General features: G+C 39.6%; 1 protein-coding gene across 1 annotated transcript in view; it reads right to left on the reverse strand.

Annotated features, from left to right (window-relative positions):
- Window positions 1-151: 151 nt before the first annotated feature.
- PPME1 (protein phosphatase methylesterase 1) overlaps window positions 152-18,210 on the reverse strand; it is a 63,558-nt gene continuing 45,499 nt past the window's right edge. The window contains exons 9-14 of the mRNA XM_045555486.1: window positions 15,425-15,548; window positions 7,629-7,758; window positions 6,683-6,727; window positions 3,324-3,388; window positions 2,622-2,689; window positions 152-1,364 (exon numbers count right to left, since the gene is read on the reverse strand). Of these exons, the coding sequence (XP_045411442.1) occupies window positions 1,346-1,364; window positions 2,622-2,689; window positions 3,324-3,388; window positions 6,683-6,727; window positions 7,629-7,758; window positions 15,425-15,548 (451 nt within the window). The 3' untranslated portion in view covers window positions 152-1,345. The remainder of the gene's footprint in view (window positions 1,365-2,621; window positions 2,690-3,323; window positions 3,389-6,682; window positions 6,728-7,628; window positions 7,759-15,424; window positions 15,549-18,210) is intronic.

An 18,210-nucleotide genomic window follows, 5' to 3' on the forward strand; every position in this document is an offset into this window, starting at 1 on the left:
GGTATTCTGGGTCTGAGGAGCAGACAGGGCGTAAGATACTGATGGGCTGTAGGGAAATGGGCTTCTGGAGTTCTATGAGAACTAAGTGCAGTGAACTGTCCCCTGCCCCCAGATCAGCAGAAATGACCACTCCACATAAAGACCAGACCAATAAAGGTTGGGAGATATTTATTTTCTTTAAACAAGGTCATAAATAACAAAGAAACAAAGTAGGTCCTAGACTCTGGACCATGCAGCAGGACAGGGATAGGAAGTTGTTGGGTGGAGAGGTGGAGGGGCTATGCATCACCTAAGACAGTCACAGAGAAGATGGGCTTCAGGAGACTGGCCTTCCCTGCCCTTGGAAATGGCGTGCCTGGGCAGCAGGGGGAGGCCACAGTGCTGTGAGGAGGCAGCTGGAAGAAGGCAAAGACTGAGGATGCCCGACTCTAATGTTTCTACGTGGAGTGATGTGGAAACCACAACTGGCAAAGAGAAGCTGTGGGTCTGCAGAGGCAAGCGGGCACTGCACACCTCCAGGAACCAGTTATGAAAATGGTTACATCTGATTATTAAAAACAATTCCACAGGCTTTAGCCTGTAGCTTTGTGCATGGGCTGTATTTAACCTGGTTGCTCTGTGGCAGGTGAGAGCTCAAGAGGCCCCTGGAGCAGCCTGGCCTCAGCCCAGGGCAGGTGCCCAGACATGTGGGAGTGGGACGGTGGGCTCCCCCAGATGGGAGACCATGTGCTTGGACTGGCTGGACCTGATTTTCAGGCTGGTTTCTTGTAATGCTATCCACCACCACCCCTGTACCTAAGGATGGGATCCTGGCCTCTATGGGTCTTCCAAACCTGGAAGAGTAAGACTGGAATAAAATGGTACCTGATTGGTGTTTTATTTGAAAAGGAAAAATAAGGACCACCCTGTGCATTGCCCATCCCAAGAGGCAGGGAAGGACTATGACAAGAACAATCTCAAGGAATGGAGGTCCCTGAGCCTATGGAGACATTTGGACCCAGGTGCATTGCCTGATGCCAGGAATAGGGGTCCAGGGTGGCAGCAATGGAGGCTTCACCCTGGGCAAGGCAAGGAGAACAGGCAGGAGCTACCCCTGTACAGGGAAGGGGTAGGAGCTGGAGAGCCCTGGACTAGGGAAGCTGATGTTGGTCAAGGGCCCTGGAAAACAATGCTTTTGGCAGGAATACATGAAAGGGTTTGTACATCTGGGGATGCCCGTCTATAGGAAGCCAGTGTCACATAGCCGGGCAGGATGGGGAGGAAGAGACAGCGGCATCACAGTGGCCTCTGGTGCAATGTATTTACAACAGAGCTCAATGATGAGGAAGGGGTGAACAGCAGGTCACTAACAGCCAGGAAACACACTGTGAAGAATAGAAAGAGAAGAAAAACAAATATAACTATATTATTAGCTATCCCCTGCTTAACCTGTCTCCTCCAGGAAGTCCTCCTAATGACTGCCAAGGCCCTTGCAGATCTGTCCCATCTCCTCACAGCCCCATCTAGGGTTAAACACAGGGTCTGCTCACAGTGTCCTGCTCATCAAGGCTCCAAATGGTCCAGGGGCCCCAGTCAAACATTTTATTAAGAGAAATTAAGTCTTTATTGTTGATTCCTGGGATTCATCAATAGTCAGTTGCTAGAGGGAGGGTTCGGTGGTTCTGTGGCTCACTGTCACAGGCTCCTGTCGTCAACTCCAATGCCTACCTGCCCTGCCATTCTCATCTCCCAGGGCCTGGCATTCAGAGTTTTCTAAGGCAGAAGTCATTTCTTCAACATTTCTTCTTCAAACTTTCTGAGGGTGGGGAACAACTCCCCCTGAACTCTCACTGAAATCAGAGACGAGACTTCCAGTGGCAGGAGTGACTCTTCATCAGGCCTGTGGGCTCCCTGAGGATCAAGGCCCTTCTGCAGGGGCTCTTTAAGGTGGGCCAGGACCACCTGGTTTGGGTCAACACACCTCTCTTCTTCCTCCACAACACAGAGCCCCGCTGTGTTTACCCAATCAGATGACGAATGCTGTCCTTCTTCCTCTAGACCAGTGGTTCTCAAATGGGGGCAATTTTGCCTCCCTTAGGACTGGTAAAATCTGGAGACATTTTTGGAAGTGTTACTGTTGTCTAGTGGGTAGAGCCCAAGGACGGTGCTAAACACCCTACATAGAAGAGAACCCTCACAACAAAGAACTGCCTGCCCCAAAATGTCAATAGTGCTGAGGCTAAACCCTGTTCTAGATTTCTACACGACCTCCATGGCCTGCCTAGCTTTCCTTGGCAGCAGGGCAGGAGGCAAAGAGAACTTCTCTAACGTGCCTGGATAAGGACTGATTCCCATCCCAGCCTCAGAGAAGGGGCATCTCAAGAAGAAATGGACATTGCAGTGGGAGGCAGAAGACTAGGCACGATTCAACTGCAGCCTCAGCAACCACCACTGGACCAGAGCATACAGAAATAACCAACCATGACTTTGTAGAACAGACACTCCAGGCTCCTTGTTGAAGAGGAGGAAGAGAGGCATGGTGACCAAGCAGGGGTAAGGCAGAGATTATTTACAACCCTACAAATATGTTTGTGGGAATTAGCCAGCACCGCTGGGGTCCTTAAACCCTTGTACTTCCTTACCACTGGAATCCACCGATGGGCTCTGCAAACCTGTGCCGGATCAGGAAAGTGGCAACGGCTTCAGCTACCTGGAGAGGGGAGAGATATTCCAGGCCATGTGAAGGTTAGTGATGGGGCTTAGCTTTGGAAGTCCTGTGGGTTTCTGTTGGAAGGTTAGGCTCTGTGATGCCTTCATGAGTCCCATGGGTCTAGGGAGCTTGAAATCAAAAGGACTTGGGCCATGGTAGGGCTGGGAGACTCCTCCCCACCATCCTTCCAGGGATGGCTCCAGAGAGTTCAAAAGGAATGATGTGAAGGGATTATTTATCTTCTTAGAATTACCAAGCACCTGTTTCCCACAGGAGGAGCCCATATTAATTCCTAACTGTGACAGTAGTTTAGGGAACAGTTTGTAGCCCAACCACCTCTTCTTCCACCTGGCTCTTGGGGGTACTGGAGAAATGGAGCTTAAGATCTTAATCATAGGGAACTGGGATGAAACAGGATGCCAGAAGCCCCTAAGTCCATATACACAAAACTGAGACCATAAGCGACTGCCAGGGAGAGGGCTGGGGAGCTGGTAAAATTGCATCTGCACAAGCCCCACAGCAGCTGCTACTGTAGGCAATGTAGGCTGAGACTCAGAAGCTTGTCCTAATCTTCTCTGACATCCAAGATTACTCTCACAGTTGTCCTTTTATAGTCATTGAGCACCAGACTCACCTTGTCAGGGGCATCTTCATGGACTGCATGGCCACACTGGGGTAAGACCTGCATCTGGAACTTCCCTGGAGAGGAAACAAAGCCAAGCAACCTTGAGCCTCCTTCTCACCACCTTTGCAACCTCACAGGTCCAAGAGCCCAGGACCTTCTCATTTCCAACCCCACCCCAATACTATGGACCCAATTACCAAGTCTTTGATGAGAATGGTAACATTTGTAACCTTGTGCCAATTGTTTCCCTTTGCTTTTTCCTTTCGTCCCTATTTAGTGTACATTTACCCTGGGCTAGACACATAGGAGAAACATATCCTGTCCTCCAGGGATTTAGAGTCCAGTTGGGGAGTAAAACACTAAAATTAACATTTTAATGTAGCATGTGGTTTCTATGATAAAACTGGGCATATGGGGCTGTAGGAACATAGGAAAGAGGGCTTCAGAATCCAACAGGAATCCAGGAAGGCTTCCTTCACAGGAAGAAGAACCTATACAAAAGAAAGAAGGCTTGCAATGGCATTAATATTTATTCCTGAAAATAAAAGAAGCTTGGCACGGTGCTTATGAGAGTGGTTAACAATAAGGCTGGAGAGGTAAACAGGGAATATGACATTAAGGGTTTGTCAGCCATGTTAGGGATTTTGAAATTTATTATTACAATAATAAGTTACCATTTGAGTACTTAACTATGTGCCAGGCACTGTACTAAGCACTTTCTCACACTGTCTTATGGAACACTGAAAGCTCACAACTAATGTAACAGTTATTAGGAGTGAACAGGGATGACTGATAAAGACGATCCTTAAGGAGACTAAAGGATATGGGACCCAGAGCTCCCACAGGTAGAGAGAGCAGACTCTGAGCCTCAGTTTCTCTATTTACAAAATAAAAGAATAAGCTCTGAAAGTTTTTCTGGTGAGCACATGCTGTGGTTCTTACCCCAGGGACACAGTACTTTTAAAGTTTGCAGTGTACTCTTCTATTCATTTTTAAAGTTGATTCTCAAATCTACCCCATAAAATTATGCAGGACAAATACTGGAATTCTTTTTTTTTTTTTTTGAAAAGATGAAACTGAGGCCATGATTAGTGAAGTGAGTTGCCCAAGGCTTCTTAGTTAGTGGAGGAATAAGACCATCCCATTCAGTACAGCCCGGCTTATGCCATTCCTCCTGCAGTAAGCTGCCTCTGGGTACTCTAGCCTAGTTACCTCTCCCATCTACCTCCTGAAGTACTGTTGTTAATACATTAGGATCTAAACACAGAGCAGTGTGTGCCCCTCCTGGAAGTTTTCATTTTACGTGCCACTGCCACTTGCCTCTCCAGGAGTGTCTCATTTCTATAAGAACAAGGGCTGGTATTATTACTTGCCCCATATCCCTAACAGGACCCAACACAGGCTGGGTACTGAGTAGGTGCTTATTAAGTCTTGGATGAATGAATGACTAAAGGACTAGAGAACCCAAACTTACAACTCCAACCCCTCTGGTTTTTTTATTAGATCAGCCTCTGATGACTAGGGATGCATTTCTTCCTTCCTCTTTGGAAGATTAGATATAAGTAATCAGGGAGAACTCACACATACTAAAACCACTGTGCCAAGTGCACATAAAGTAATATGATCATAGGTAACCCTCACAATTATTCTATGAGGTAGGAATATTTCCAAACTTTCTCTCCCATTTTACAGATAAGGAACCTTAGGTCCAGAGACTTTCTTTAAAACTGAAGGTGGTCTTGGTAGAATCCATACTGAGGAAAACAGGAGGAATATAATCTCATAAGGAGTCATGATTACTTCCTGGACATAATGAAAGGCACCCTTTGTCAGACTCTCACCCACATTTTCTCATTTAAATCTCATATAATTGTACTGAGATATATCATTTATCTCCACTTTATAGATGAAGAAACTCAAGATTAAGGAAGTTAGCAATTCTCTCAGGCATCAAAACCAGTTAACAGTGATTTAAACCCTGGACTGTCTGATTCCAAGGCTTGTGATCAACATGGTTTCAAATGCTATCCCAGTCCAGGTCAACTGCTTTCAGACAGTCTCAGGGCCCATGTCTGATTCTCATGTGTGCCCAGCATCAAGCATACATATGCACAGAAAGGGTGCCTAGAAAAGGTTTGCTTGAATTGAATTTAAGCCTAAAGTATGTGTCGAAGCCCAGAATTACCAACATCAGTGTCATAAAAATCACACAGTCCCAGCTCACGGTCCTGCTGCAAGCCACAGGATACTATGAAGTTAAAGGAAAGGAAGGGCATGAAGGTCTGGGGTCAGAGTTTTAGAAATCATTCAAGAGCCTTTGAGCAACTACCATGAGCGAATAGATCTCCTTGTGCTGTGGAGAGCCTGAGCACAGCTAAAAGAGTTTAGAGGACCCACGAGACATCCAAGTAGAGATATCCAGCAGGTTTGATACATGGGGCAAGATGGAAGCTCAGGTGAGAGGGGTGAGTTGGACATTTAGCTTTGGGACTCATCAGTGTATAAATGGAAGTCATGAAATTACCCAGGGAGATTAGTAATGAGTGGAGAAGGGAGGTCAAAAACAGATTTTGCTAGGGCCTGAAACCTTGGTCTTGGAGTCGGCATCTCTACTTCTCACAACCCAGAAGTTGCGATGCCTACTGACTTTACCTTCACCAAGTTTTTCACCCATACTAAAGCAAAAGCCACCACAAAATTGACTCCACTGCTTCCACTGTCATCTGGCCAACATAACCTGCATCTGTGCACAATGCTCAACATTTCACTTTCCTACTCATTATAGCTTATGATCCCTTTGAGGCTGCCACAGTTTTCCCACCTTATGGATTAAGAAGACTAAAGCTAAGGCAGGCCAAGTAACTTGTCCAGATAAAAAATTTACTAGAAAAGCAATATTCAAAATCCAGTTCTCCCAACCTCAGAGATCTTGTTTTTAACACCTCACCATGCTGTCTTCTATACAGATTTTGTACCTTTTTGTATCTGGATTATCTTGGACCTTTCTCTTTCCTAAAAATTCTAACAATGATAAAAAATACTGATTAGTATACAGAATATCTGCTTTCACAATATCATATCCCTATATAGTACTTTATAATACTCAAACACATTGTCTCATTTTAATCCTTATAACTCTGAGATATAGGTAGTATTATAATCCTCATTTTTAGATGGAAAAAAATCAAAGGGAATACTTGCCTCCATAATCATATAGTGAGTGGGTCAGAAATAAAGGAGGATGTCAACTTAGGTCTGACTCTAAAGCCCCTGCTTTCTCCATTGCACCTCACCATCTCAGAATATTAATTTCTATATGATCTTGAGCTCAACAAAGGGTCCAGGGGCATAACTTCCTGATAACTTACCTTGCATCTGGCCAATGGTCAGATCTTTATCCAACCTATCAACACCTAGAACAAAACAAGAGAATACATAAATAGCTTACTAGAAAAGGCCCTGTAAAATGGGCTTTGCGTTCAAGTTATAAAGTGAGAATTGTTACAAAGTTGTAAACGTAATGACATTCTCAATTCATGTTAATGCCACTCCTAACTCCTAGAGGTATATTCTTACCAGATGAAGCCTTTCAGGTTGAGAATCCCCTATGACTTTGCTCATTTAAACTGGTTTTTGAAAACAGGGTTTTATTGTTCTGATTCTCATAGTACTAAGAATTATCCTCATACCACTGTATCTATCTAGCTCTAGTAGAAGGACTTGGGCTTGACCAAGTACAAAGGCCAGGCCAGGCCAGAACTAGGCCATACCAGGTGGATGCTTATACATAGTTAGGTTCAGAAATTGGGTGTGGGGAGTAGAAAGGGCACAGATGAGTGAATATGCTCTTCTTTGGAAGTCACTACTTATTTTGGTGAGGAATTTTAATGAGGTCATATCCAGATGACAATATGTCCGTACTACTATGAACTGAATTGTGTCCCCCCAAATTCATGCTGAAGCCCTAATTCCCAATATGACTGCATTTGGAGCTAGGACCTACAAGGGGGTAATTAAAGTCAAATGAGGTCATAAGGGTGGGGCTCTGATATGATAGGATTAGTGTCCCTAAAAGAAGAGACACCAGAGAGCTTGCTCTCACTCTTTCTTGGCTACATGAGGGCACAGAGAGAAGGCAGTTATCTGCAAGCCAAGAAGACAGCCCTCATCAGAACCCAACCACACTGGCACCCTGATCTCTCGGACTTCTAGCCTCCCCAGAACTGTGAGAAAATAAACTTCTGTCGTAAGTCACCCCAGCCTATGGTATTTCTTTATGGCAGCCTGAGCTAATACACACAAATATACACTTACCAGCCAAGAGCAGCAATTTAGGAATAGGACAACTAAGAAAGAGATTGGATAAGCCTCGAAACCAGCCATCCCAGTATTTTTCTGTTTTTGCCAGTTCAATTCTCCAGGTATATGGATGGTCTTTCTTGGTCTGGAGGAATAAGAGCAAGTTCTGAGTCTCCGAGGGCAACCCCTGGAGGAACAGGATAAAAACTAGGTCCCTGGGAAAAGGAAAGGGAAGGAAACTAGCACTTGTTAAGGACCTACTGTGTCCCAGACATTTTAATATACATTTAATCCTTATAACAGTCTTATATAGGTTATTTTTGTAATTTCCATTTTTAGATAATTAGAAGTTTACTTTTTACTCCTATTAGTTTCAGTGAATTCAAAAAACTTCCAGATCACAAAGGCAGTAAACAGTAGAGCCAAGATTAAGCTTTTCTTATACCCAGTTGGCAAAAAGGACTTTCTATCAAAAGAATAATTACAAAGAATACACTTCAATATGAAAAAAAAAGCTTACAATATAATATTTAGTGAAAGAATCAAAGTATAACGTAATCTAAGTCAGGATTATTACTGAAAAAAATGTGGCATACTTATAGGAAAGAACTGTAAGTGAAAACTGAAGATAGGATGATTTGTTGGAGAACGTTTTATCTTATATTTTGATTTATTATAATGATATAGTGATCCTGCAATAGTAATTTTTAAAAGGAAATATTAGACAAATATGAAAGAACATCAACATCTATAAAAATCTTGATAGTTGGAAAGAGGGCACAGACTATTTCATCAAATATTAGCTGAACAAATAAATGATTCTCTATACTTTTCTACATCATTGAAATATTTGAAATATATTAACTGAAATAAATCACTGGGATACTGTATCAACCATAATATGAGGATCTAGAAGTGAACATGAGACAGTGACATATTATGTTAAAGATCACTAGAGGGTTACGATGTCCATACTACCCAAAGTGATTTACAGATTCAACATAATCCCTATCAAAATCCCAACGGCATTTTTTGAAGAAACAGAAAAAATCATCTTAAAATTTATATGGAATCTCATGGGACCCTGAATAGCAGTAACAATTTTGAAAAAGAATAAAATTGGAGAACTCACACTCCCTGATTTTCAAAACATATTACAAAGCTGTAGTAATCGAAACAGTTTGGTATTGGCATAAAGACAAATAGACTAATGGAAAAGAACCGAGAGTTCAGAAATTAACCTTCACTCTGCCTGCTATGGCTAGAAATAAAAAAAAAAGGAAAGAAATTAACCCTCACCTATATGGTTAAATTATCTCTGAGAAGAATGGCAAGATCACTCAATGAGGAAAGAACAGTGTCTTCAACAAATAGTGTTAGGACAGCTAAACAGATAGATATGTATATGCCAAAAAATGAAGTTGGGCCCTTATCTTACACCACATACCAAAATTAACTCAAATGGATGAAAGACCTAAAAGTAAGACCTAAAACTATGAAACTCCTACAAGAAAGAATAGGGAAAAAGCTTCACGACACTGGACTTGGTTGTGATTTCTTGGATATGACACCAAAAGCACAGGCAACAAAAGCAAAAATAGACAAATGGTACTATATCAAACTTAAAAAAGTTTTATGCATCAAAGGACATAAAAAACAGACACAATCTACAGAATGGGAGAAAATCTATGAAAATCATATATCTTATAAGGTGTTAATATTCAGAATGCATAAAGAACTCCTACAACTCAGCAACAAAAAAATCAAATAACTTGATTAAAAAACGGGCAAAGGAATTGAATATTTCCCAAAGGTGACATACAAGTGGCCAACAAGCATATGAAAAAATGCTGAACACTACTAATCACCAGAGAAATGCAAATCAAAACCACAATGAAATACTAACTCACCCCATTAGGATGGCTACTATTTTTTTTTCTTTTTTTTAGAATTTGCATTTCTAACAAGAATGGCTACTATTAAAAAAAGAGAAAATAAGTGTTGGGGAGAATGTAGAGAAACTTGAAGCCTGTGCACTGGGTTGTAAAATGGCGCAACCACTATGGAAAACAAATTAAAAATAGAACTACTATATGATCCAGCAATCCCACTTCTGGGTATACATCCAAAGAACTGAAAACTGAGTCTCAAAGAGATATTTGCAAACCCACATTCACAGCAGCACTATTCAAAACAGCCAAGAAGTGGAAGCAACTCAAATTGCCATCAATGGATGAATAAACAAAATGTGGTATATATATGTGTGTGTGTATAACTGAGCCTTAAAAAGGAAAGAAATACTATCACATGCTACAGCAGGAATAAACCTTGAGGACATTATGCAAAGTGACATAAGCCAGTCATAAAAAGACATACACTGTATGATTCCATTTATATGAGGTTTCTAAAATATTCAAATTTATAGAAATAGAAAGTAGAATCGTGGTTACCAGGGGTTTTATGGTGAAGGAAAAGAGGAACTGTTATTTAATGGGTGTAGAATTTTAGACCTGTTTAACAATGTGAATATACTTAACGTTACTTAACTGTACACTTAAAAACAATCAAGATGATAAATTTTATGTTTTTACCACAATAAAGAAAAAGAAAAAGATCACTGGAGTCAAGAAACTTGGGTCTTCTAGTCCAGGAATCTTTGCCATTGACTTTCTTAGGTCCATTCCTTTGTTTGGGCCTTGATTTTCCCATCAGTAAAAGAAGACATAAAGGTACCTTATGGCTCTAATATTCTCCTTAACAACTAATTCTATTTTCTTCTATTAGGCATAAAACACTTTAAAGTGAACAGTAACTGCCACTTCAACCTAGAACCTCAGCCAGTCCTCTTTCCAGTAACACTTTCCTTTTATGAGCCACTTCTGAGAAGAGATCAGTTCCACTGTCACAGACAGGGCATAATCTCACAAGCCCCTCCCACTACTGGGACTCCCACACACTGGACTTCATATACAAATGATAAATTTAAGGTAAGAGGACCTTCAAAGGTAGTAATATTATAATTTTTTTAAAAAAAGGAATTCATCTTAAGCCTTAAAATTTACAAAAACAAACAATTCTGCTGGCCAGGCACAGTGGCTCATGCCTGTAATCCTAGCACTGTGGGAGGCTGAGGGGGGAGGATCACTTAAACTCAGGAGTTCGAGATCAACCTGAGCAAGAGTGAGACCCCGTCTCTACTAAAAATAGAAAAATTAGCAGGTATGGTATAGTCCCAGCTACTCAGGAGGCTGAGGCAAGTGGATTGCTTAAGCCCAGGAGTTTGAGGTTGCAGTGAGCTCTGATGACACCACTGTACTCTAGCCTGGATGACAAAGTGAAACTGTGTCTCAAAAAAATGAAAAATGTTTTTTATGTATTTATATATATGTATATCTCTCAGGTTGTTGTAAGGATTAAATTTAGATAATGCTTATAAAGTATCTACTACATATACATGCCTGGCTTGTTTCATTTAATCCTTTTCATCTGTTTAATTAAATAGCTTTTCCTTAAGCATAAGAACCATGGTTCATCATATATAAACATTACTTTTAATTCAGATTTCTGTGTGACACCACTATACTCTAGCCCAGGCAACAAAGCGAGACACTGTCTCAAAAAAAAAAAAAAAAAAAAATTCTGGATAGAATTGGAGTTGCTCCTGTAGTTAGGGTATTAGAAATAAAATCTTTCTCTAGAGAGTTGAATTATAAGGTTAGTTTAGTTTAGATGCCTGTTAGATGCTCTGAAAAACTGTAGTAAAACAGATTGGTGTAACGGGATCTAGCTGTTGGGCAGGAAGAGCAGAAAGTTGGCTACCAATCTTCCTAGGATGTTTACCTGGGCAGGATGCAGTTCTCCACATGAGGGCATCTACCATACGCTTTGCATTATCTCCCAATCCCTCTTTGGAAACGTGTTTTTAAAAAACATAAGCTTATGTCAGACAGACCTAATTGAATGCAAATCCCAACTCTACCATTAATTAATAACTGTGGATCCCTTGGGAAAGTTATTTATTAATAATTTCTTCAAGCCTGTTTTCTTAGCTGTAAAATGGATAACACAAAATCTAAACGAATTGTTATAAGGATGAACTAAAGATACTCACGTATATAAAACAATAAGAATACAGGGTCTGGCACATAAATAAGTACTCAACAAATTTTTTTTGAGAATATAGGATTTCAATAATCTTAAAAAAGAAGAAGAAAGTTTGAGGAATCACACTCCCTGATTTCAAAACTTACAACAAAGCTACAATAATGAAGACAGGGCTGAGTGTAGTGGCTCACTCCTGTAATCCCAGTACTTTGGGAGGCTGAGGTAGGAGGATCACTTGAGTCCAGGAGTTCAAGACCAGCCTGGGCAACATAGAGAGAACCTGTCTCTACAAAAAATAAAAGAAAATTAGCCAGGTATGGTGGCTCGCACCTATATTCCCAGCTTACTCAGGAGACTGAGGTGGGAGGATTGTTTGATCCCAGGCACTGGAGGCTACATTGAGTTATGATTGTGCCACTGCACTCCAGCCTGGGTAACTGCAACTGAGACCTTGTTTCTTAAAACAACAACAACAACAACAACAACAAAACAAACAAAAAAAACCCCTCAAAAATAAAATTAAAAATTAATGAAGACAGACAGTATGGTACTTGCATAAGGACAGACATATAAATCAACAGAATAGAATTAAAAGTCCAGAAATAAATTCTAACATTTACAGTCAACTGAATTTCAATAGGGTGCCAAGACAATTAAATGGGGAAAGAAGAGTCTTTTCAACAAATGGTGCTGGGACAACTGGATATCCACATGCAAAAGAATAAAGTTGGATCCATTCCTCACTTCATACATAGACTCAAAATGGATCATAGACCTAAATATTAAAGCTAAAACTACAAAACTCTTAGAGGAAAATATAGGCATAAATCTTCATGACCTTCAGGTGAAGACTTTTTATTATTTATTTCAAAATATTACAGGGGTACAAACATTTAGGTTGCATATATTTGCCTTGCACTGCCCGAGTCACAGGCAACAAGCGTTGCCATCCCCCAGTGCGTACTGCACCCATTAGGTGTGAATATACCCATCTCCTCCCCCCCCGACCTACCCAACACCCAATGAATTTTACTTCCATATGTGCATATAAGTGTTGATCAATTAGTACCAATTAGATGGTGAGTATATGTATGTGGTGCTTGCTTTTCCATTGTGATATTTCACTTAGGAGAATATGCTCTAGCTCTATCCAGGATAATACGAGAGGTGTTAGTTCACCATTGTTTTTTGTTGTTGAGTAGTACTCCATGGTATACATATACCACATTTTATTAATCCACTCATGTATTGATGGGCACTTGGGTTGTTTCCACATCTTTGCACTTGTGAATTGTGCTGCTGTAAACATTTGAGTACAGATGTCTTCATTATAGAATGTCTTTTTTTCCTTTGGTGGATGCCCAGCAGTGGGATTGCTGGCCTTTTTAGATATGATAACAAAAGTACAAGGGACAAAAAGAAAAATAGATAAATTGAATTTCTTCAAAATTCAAACTTCTGTACTTCCAAGAATGCCATCAAGAAACTAAAAAGATAACAACCCATGGAATGGGAGAAAATATTTGCAGATCAAGGAATTGCATCTAGAATATATAAATAACTCTTACTACTCAATAATAAAGACAAGAAACCCAACTAAAAAAATGGGCAAAGGATCTGAATAGACATTTCTCCAAAGATATACAAATGGACGATAAGCATAGGAAAAGATGCTCAACATTAAAAGTAATTATGGAAATGCAAATCAAAACCATAATCAGATAATCACTTCTCACATACTAGGATGGCTATAATCAAAAAGAGAAAATAACAAGTGCTAGCAAGGATGTAGAAAAATTGGAACCCTTATACCTGCTAGTGGGAATGTAAAATGGTACAGCCATTTTGGAAAACAGTCTGTCAGTTCTTCAAAAGGTTAAACATAGTTACTTTATGTTCCAGCAATTCCACTCCTTGGTGTATACTCAAGAGAAATAAAAACCTATGCTCACAAAAAAAGTTGCACATGAACGTTCATAGCAGTATTATTAATAATAGACAAATGAAAACAACCCAAATGTCCATTAACAACTGAATGGATTAAAAAAATGTGGTATATCCATAAAATGGAACATTATTCAACCACAAAAAGAAATGCTATAACATGGATGAACCCTGAAAACTTTATGCTACGGTAAAAGAAGCCAGTTATAAAAGACTACATATTGTATGATTCCATTTATATTTAATGTCCAGATTAGGCAAATCTATAGAGACAGAAAGTAGATTAGTGGTTGCCTAGGGCTGGGAGGTTTGGGGAAGAATGGGAAATGACTGCTTGTGGATCCTCATTGCTTGATGCACCTCAGTCTGCCTTTTCAACAAAACTGCTGGAGTTTATAAACCCATTATAATGGGGCTTATTAAAACAACTACAAAGAAAAAATAAGTTAGAATTATTAATAAAAGTCAGAGGATTTGGGTATATTTTAGCTCTTTCATGTCTGACCATGGGCAAGTTATCTGTACCTAAGTTGTAAAATGATGATAATACCTACAATGCAGAGCTAAAATGAGAATTATAAATGTGAAGCACTCAGCATAGTTCCTAACACATAAAAGGTAAAAAATAATTGCATTAAGAGTCTCAAATTTATTAAGTATCTGCTTGATTACCTTGGGTGTGTCTCTTAACTTCTGAGCCTCAGTTTCTACACTGTAATATGGGAGAAAAGATCTCCCCTTACCTGACAGGATGTTGGGAGAACCAAATAGATCATGCATTATTTCTATCTTTGTAAATTCGAAAGAGGTATAAATTATAATTCTGATCACTATTCTTGCGAATGGCAAGAAGACCCTAATTAAATTAAAAATACTGTTAAAAGATGTACTCTCCTTCTTGCTAACAGTAGCACCTCCAAATGCAAAGGAGTATGTGGTTACAAGTTCATTATCTGCCATTGTATATAGTCCAAGTTACAAGTTCATTATCTGCCAACGTATATAGTCCATTAGAGAAAGTCTGCTGCTCACAACTACTAAACATTTCCAAGAAAAAAGCACCCCTTTCCACTACTATCCTCAAATCAACTGCCCAGTAAGTACTCACAGAACACCTACTACTTATACAACCATGAGCTAAATGCTGAAAGAAATTCATGCAGAACATCAGTTTCTCTCCTTAAAATATAAATTTTTTTGTTTGGGATACAATTCGCACACAACTAGGGGACATGAGTCTGCACTCTAAGAATGACCGGCAGGAGACCATAGGATCTTTGAATGTGGCTTATGAAAATCAGTTCTATGACTTAATACATACAACTTCGAAAAAGAAAGTAGTACTGAATTGTGTCATATAGATTTTCAGCGCTGTATTGGAAGGAGACTGATATAAACTGATGTCAGAAAGCTTCCCCAAGGAGACAAACTTTGAAAGATGGGTAAGTCCTGGATGGGCTTAGAGTAGACTGGTAGGAAATGGGATTTATTTCATGAGAGAAACCACAGGAAGAGAAGTACAGGTGAGAAAGCAGTCTGTTTGAGGGTAAGGTATACACTGTAAGTTTTATGTTCCAATTGGTCAACAGTGCTTTACATTTTATAGTTAACCTAAGTATCTCTTATGACAGTGTATTTGCCCCCTAAAATATCTAATGGTGGACAAAAAGAACAATGTTATCTATCTCCCCTTCCCCACCCACAAACACTTTGAATCATTCCCTACCCTACCCATCTTTCCAAGAATGCAGGCCTTTACCTACCTCCATGTCATCTTCCTTTTTCCTCTTGCTTATAGACTCACTTCCTTCTTCATCTTCTTCTTCTTCCTCTATGATTCCTTCCACTATAGATTTTGAGCCTTCTGGACTTGTAATTCCTTCACACCTAGGTTTTTTAAAAAAGTGCTATCACATACCTCTCTTTTATACACAAATTACCTCAGATATGCTCATACTTATTGTCTCTTATAATCAAATGTTACCTAAAACTTAATGCTCCTGGGAGAAGGAGGATGGAAATGTGCATTTCTAGGGCTGTGAAAGGTCATGGCCACATGTATGACTATGCAACAAAGGCTGGTTTCCAATTCTTGGACCAATACTGACCCATAAAAAGGTCCATTTCCTGAAGCATGAGTTTTAATAGCATTGTCTTACATAATCATAACAATCCTATAAAGCAGCCCTGAAGAGTTAAGAAAATTGTCCAGGATTATCTATCTCATGAGTAGATAAGGCTGGGATGCAAATCCAGGCCCAGATAATTCCAAAGCATGGTGCTTTTCTGCTGTACCCTGCTTACAGCAGAATTAAGACTCAAACAAAATGGTAAAAGGCCCACTTTTTAATTAGCTGATAAAAACTGGCAATTATATTAATAACAATCATGGCTAGCTAAACCTTGCAGATCAGACCATCTTATCCAACCAATTATTGTTGAGGTTTTTTTCCCTTAAAAATGGTCATGCCTGTAATTCTAGCAGTTTGGGAAGCTGAGGTGGGAGGATTGCTTGTGGCTAGGAGTTCAAGACCAGCCTGGGCAACATAGCGAGGCCCTGTCTCTACAAAAAAAATTTTAAAAATTAGCCAATTTTGGTGGTGCATGCCTATAGTTCTAGCTACTCAGGAGGCTGAGCTGAGGAGATTGCTTGAGCCCAGGAGTTCAAGGCTGCAGTAAGCTATGATTGCACCAATGTACTCTAGCCTGGGAAATAGAGTGAGACTGTTTCTTTAAAAAAGTTAAAAAAAAAAAAAACCCCAAACAGTACCTCTTTTTTATTATGTAATTTGGTAGAAAAATTATTACTATATTTGCCAGGCGTGGTGGCTCACGCCTGTAATCCTAGCCCTCTGGGAGGCCGAGGCAGGTGGATCGCTCAAGGTCAGGAGTTCAAGACCAGCATGAGCGAGACCCCGTCTCTACTAAAAATATAAAGAAATTATCTGGACAACTAAAATATATATAGAAAAAATTAGCCGGGCATGGTGGTGCATGCCTGTAGTCCCAGCTACTCGGAAGGCTGAGTCAGTAGGATCGCTTAAGCCCAGGAGTTTGAGGTTGCTGTGAGCTAGGCTGACACTCACTCTAGCCCAGGCAACAAAGTGAGACTCTGTCTCAAAAAAAAAAAAAGAAAAGAAAAATTATTACTATATTAACAGATGGTAACATAATTCCTTTTAGAGAGAACTTGATGGAAAAAAATACATTGATAAGCTCTGAAGATAAAAATTCCAAGTGCCTGGATAGCAGCAAGTGCCAAGGTTTGCTTTGCATGGTGGAGAAGAATTTGTTATTTTGCCCTTGAGAACAATAGAGAAAAGGAGTGAGAACAAGCAAGATAAAAAGAGACCGCGTTAAACTGAAGGGTCAGTGGTAGATTTTTAAGAATGATAACTTCTCTGCCTTCTCTACCAAACCTTCACTAAAGTGTACGTTCACAAAAATTTTGTTAAGTGGGGGTTTTATATGACACTTGAGGTACCAAGTTTCACATCCAGTATATAGTACAGATGTGATTAAAAAAATAGTATAACAAAAGAAACATATGCTTTGAATTTCTATAGCCTGTGGACAAGAGGTTCAAGGCAATTTCATCTATATCAAAAAGGGCAGGAAAGTTCCAGCTATGTATGTGACAATTCACACACATGCACACTCTCATACACATAGGTTTACTTACTAAGAGAAAAAAAACACTTCAAATAAAATTTCAAAATTAACTACCTGCATATATGCCATGTAACTTCCTTAACAAAATGTTTTACCACTGATTAGACAAGTCAAATCTCAAAATATTTAGGCATTGAAAAGTGAGCAGTATCATGACTTATTTAGAGTTTCTGCATTTTCTCTGCCTAATATTACTACTGAAATTGCCCTTCTAGGCATAAACTCCATAATTAATATTGGCTTCAAAGTCAAATACACAGGTGTTTAAATCTTAGCTCTGTCATTCACTAGCTGTGTGATCCTGGGAAACCCATTTACCTCTCTGAACTTCCATTTCCTCACCTATAAACAAAACTTACCTTGAAGAGCTATTGCACGGATTAAATGAGATAGTACAAATGAATTAATGAATCCAGATAATAAACATCAATGGCTACTGACATTAAAAAAAAAAGAGACAACCAGACATTATGTGCTTCCTGATGGCAATACACAATATCACCTATAAAGTATTCTTGCAAACAAACACAAAACCAAAACAACAAACAAGCGAGCCTGAATCTGATCAAGCCTCTGGATCTAACTAACAATTTACAGATAATACAGGATAGAAAGAAATATGTTAAATCACAGCTTAAGAATGCAATCAACAAATTCAGATCGCAGGAAATTCTATGGAGCAACCAACCAGGTTTCCTTAAAAAATTAACTGCAAGGAAACAAACAAACAAACAAACAAAAAGAGACAGAAGTGGAACCTATAGATTGAAAGATATTTAAGAGATATATCAACCAATTGCTATTTATCTACCTTATTTTGATTCTGATTTTAGCTATAAAAATTATGTATGAGACAATCAGAAATATGAATACTGAT

This window comes from Lemur catta, chromosome 7, assembly GCF_020740605.2.
Source record: "Lemur catta isolate mLemCat1 chromosome 7, mLemCat1.pri, whole genome shotgun sequence".
Classification (NCBI taxonomy): Eukaryota; Metazoa; Chordata; class Mammalia; order Primates; family Lemuridae; genus Lemur; species Lemur catta.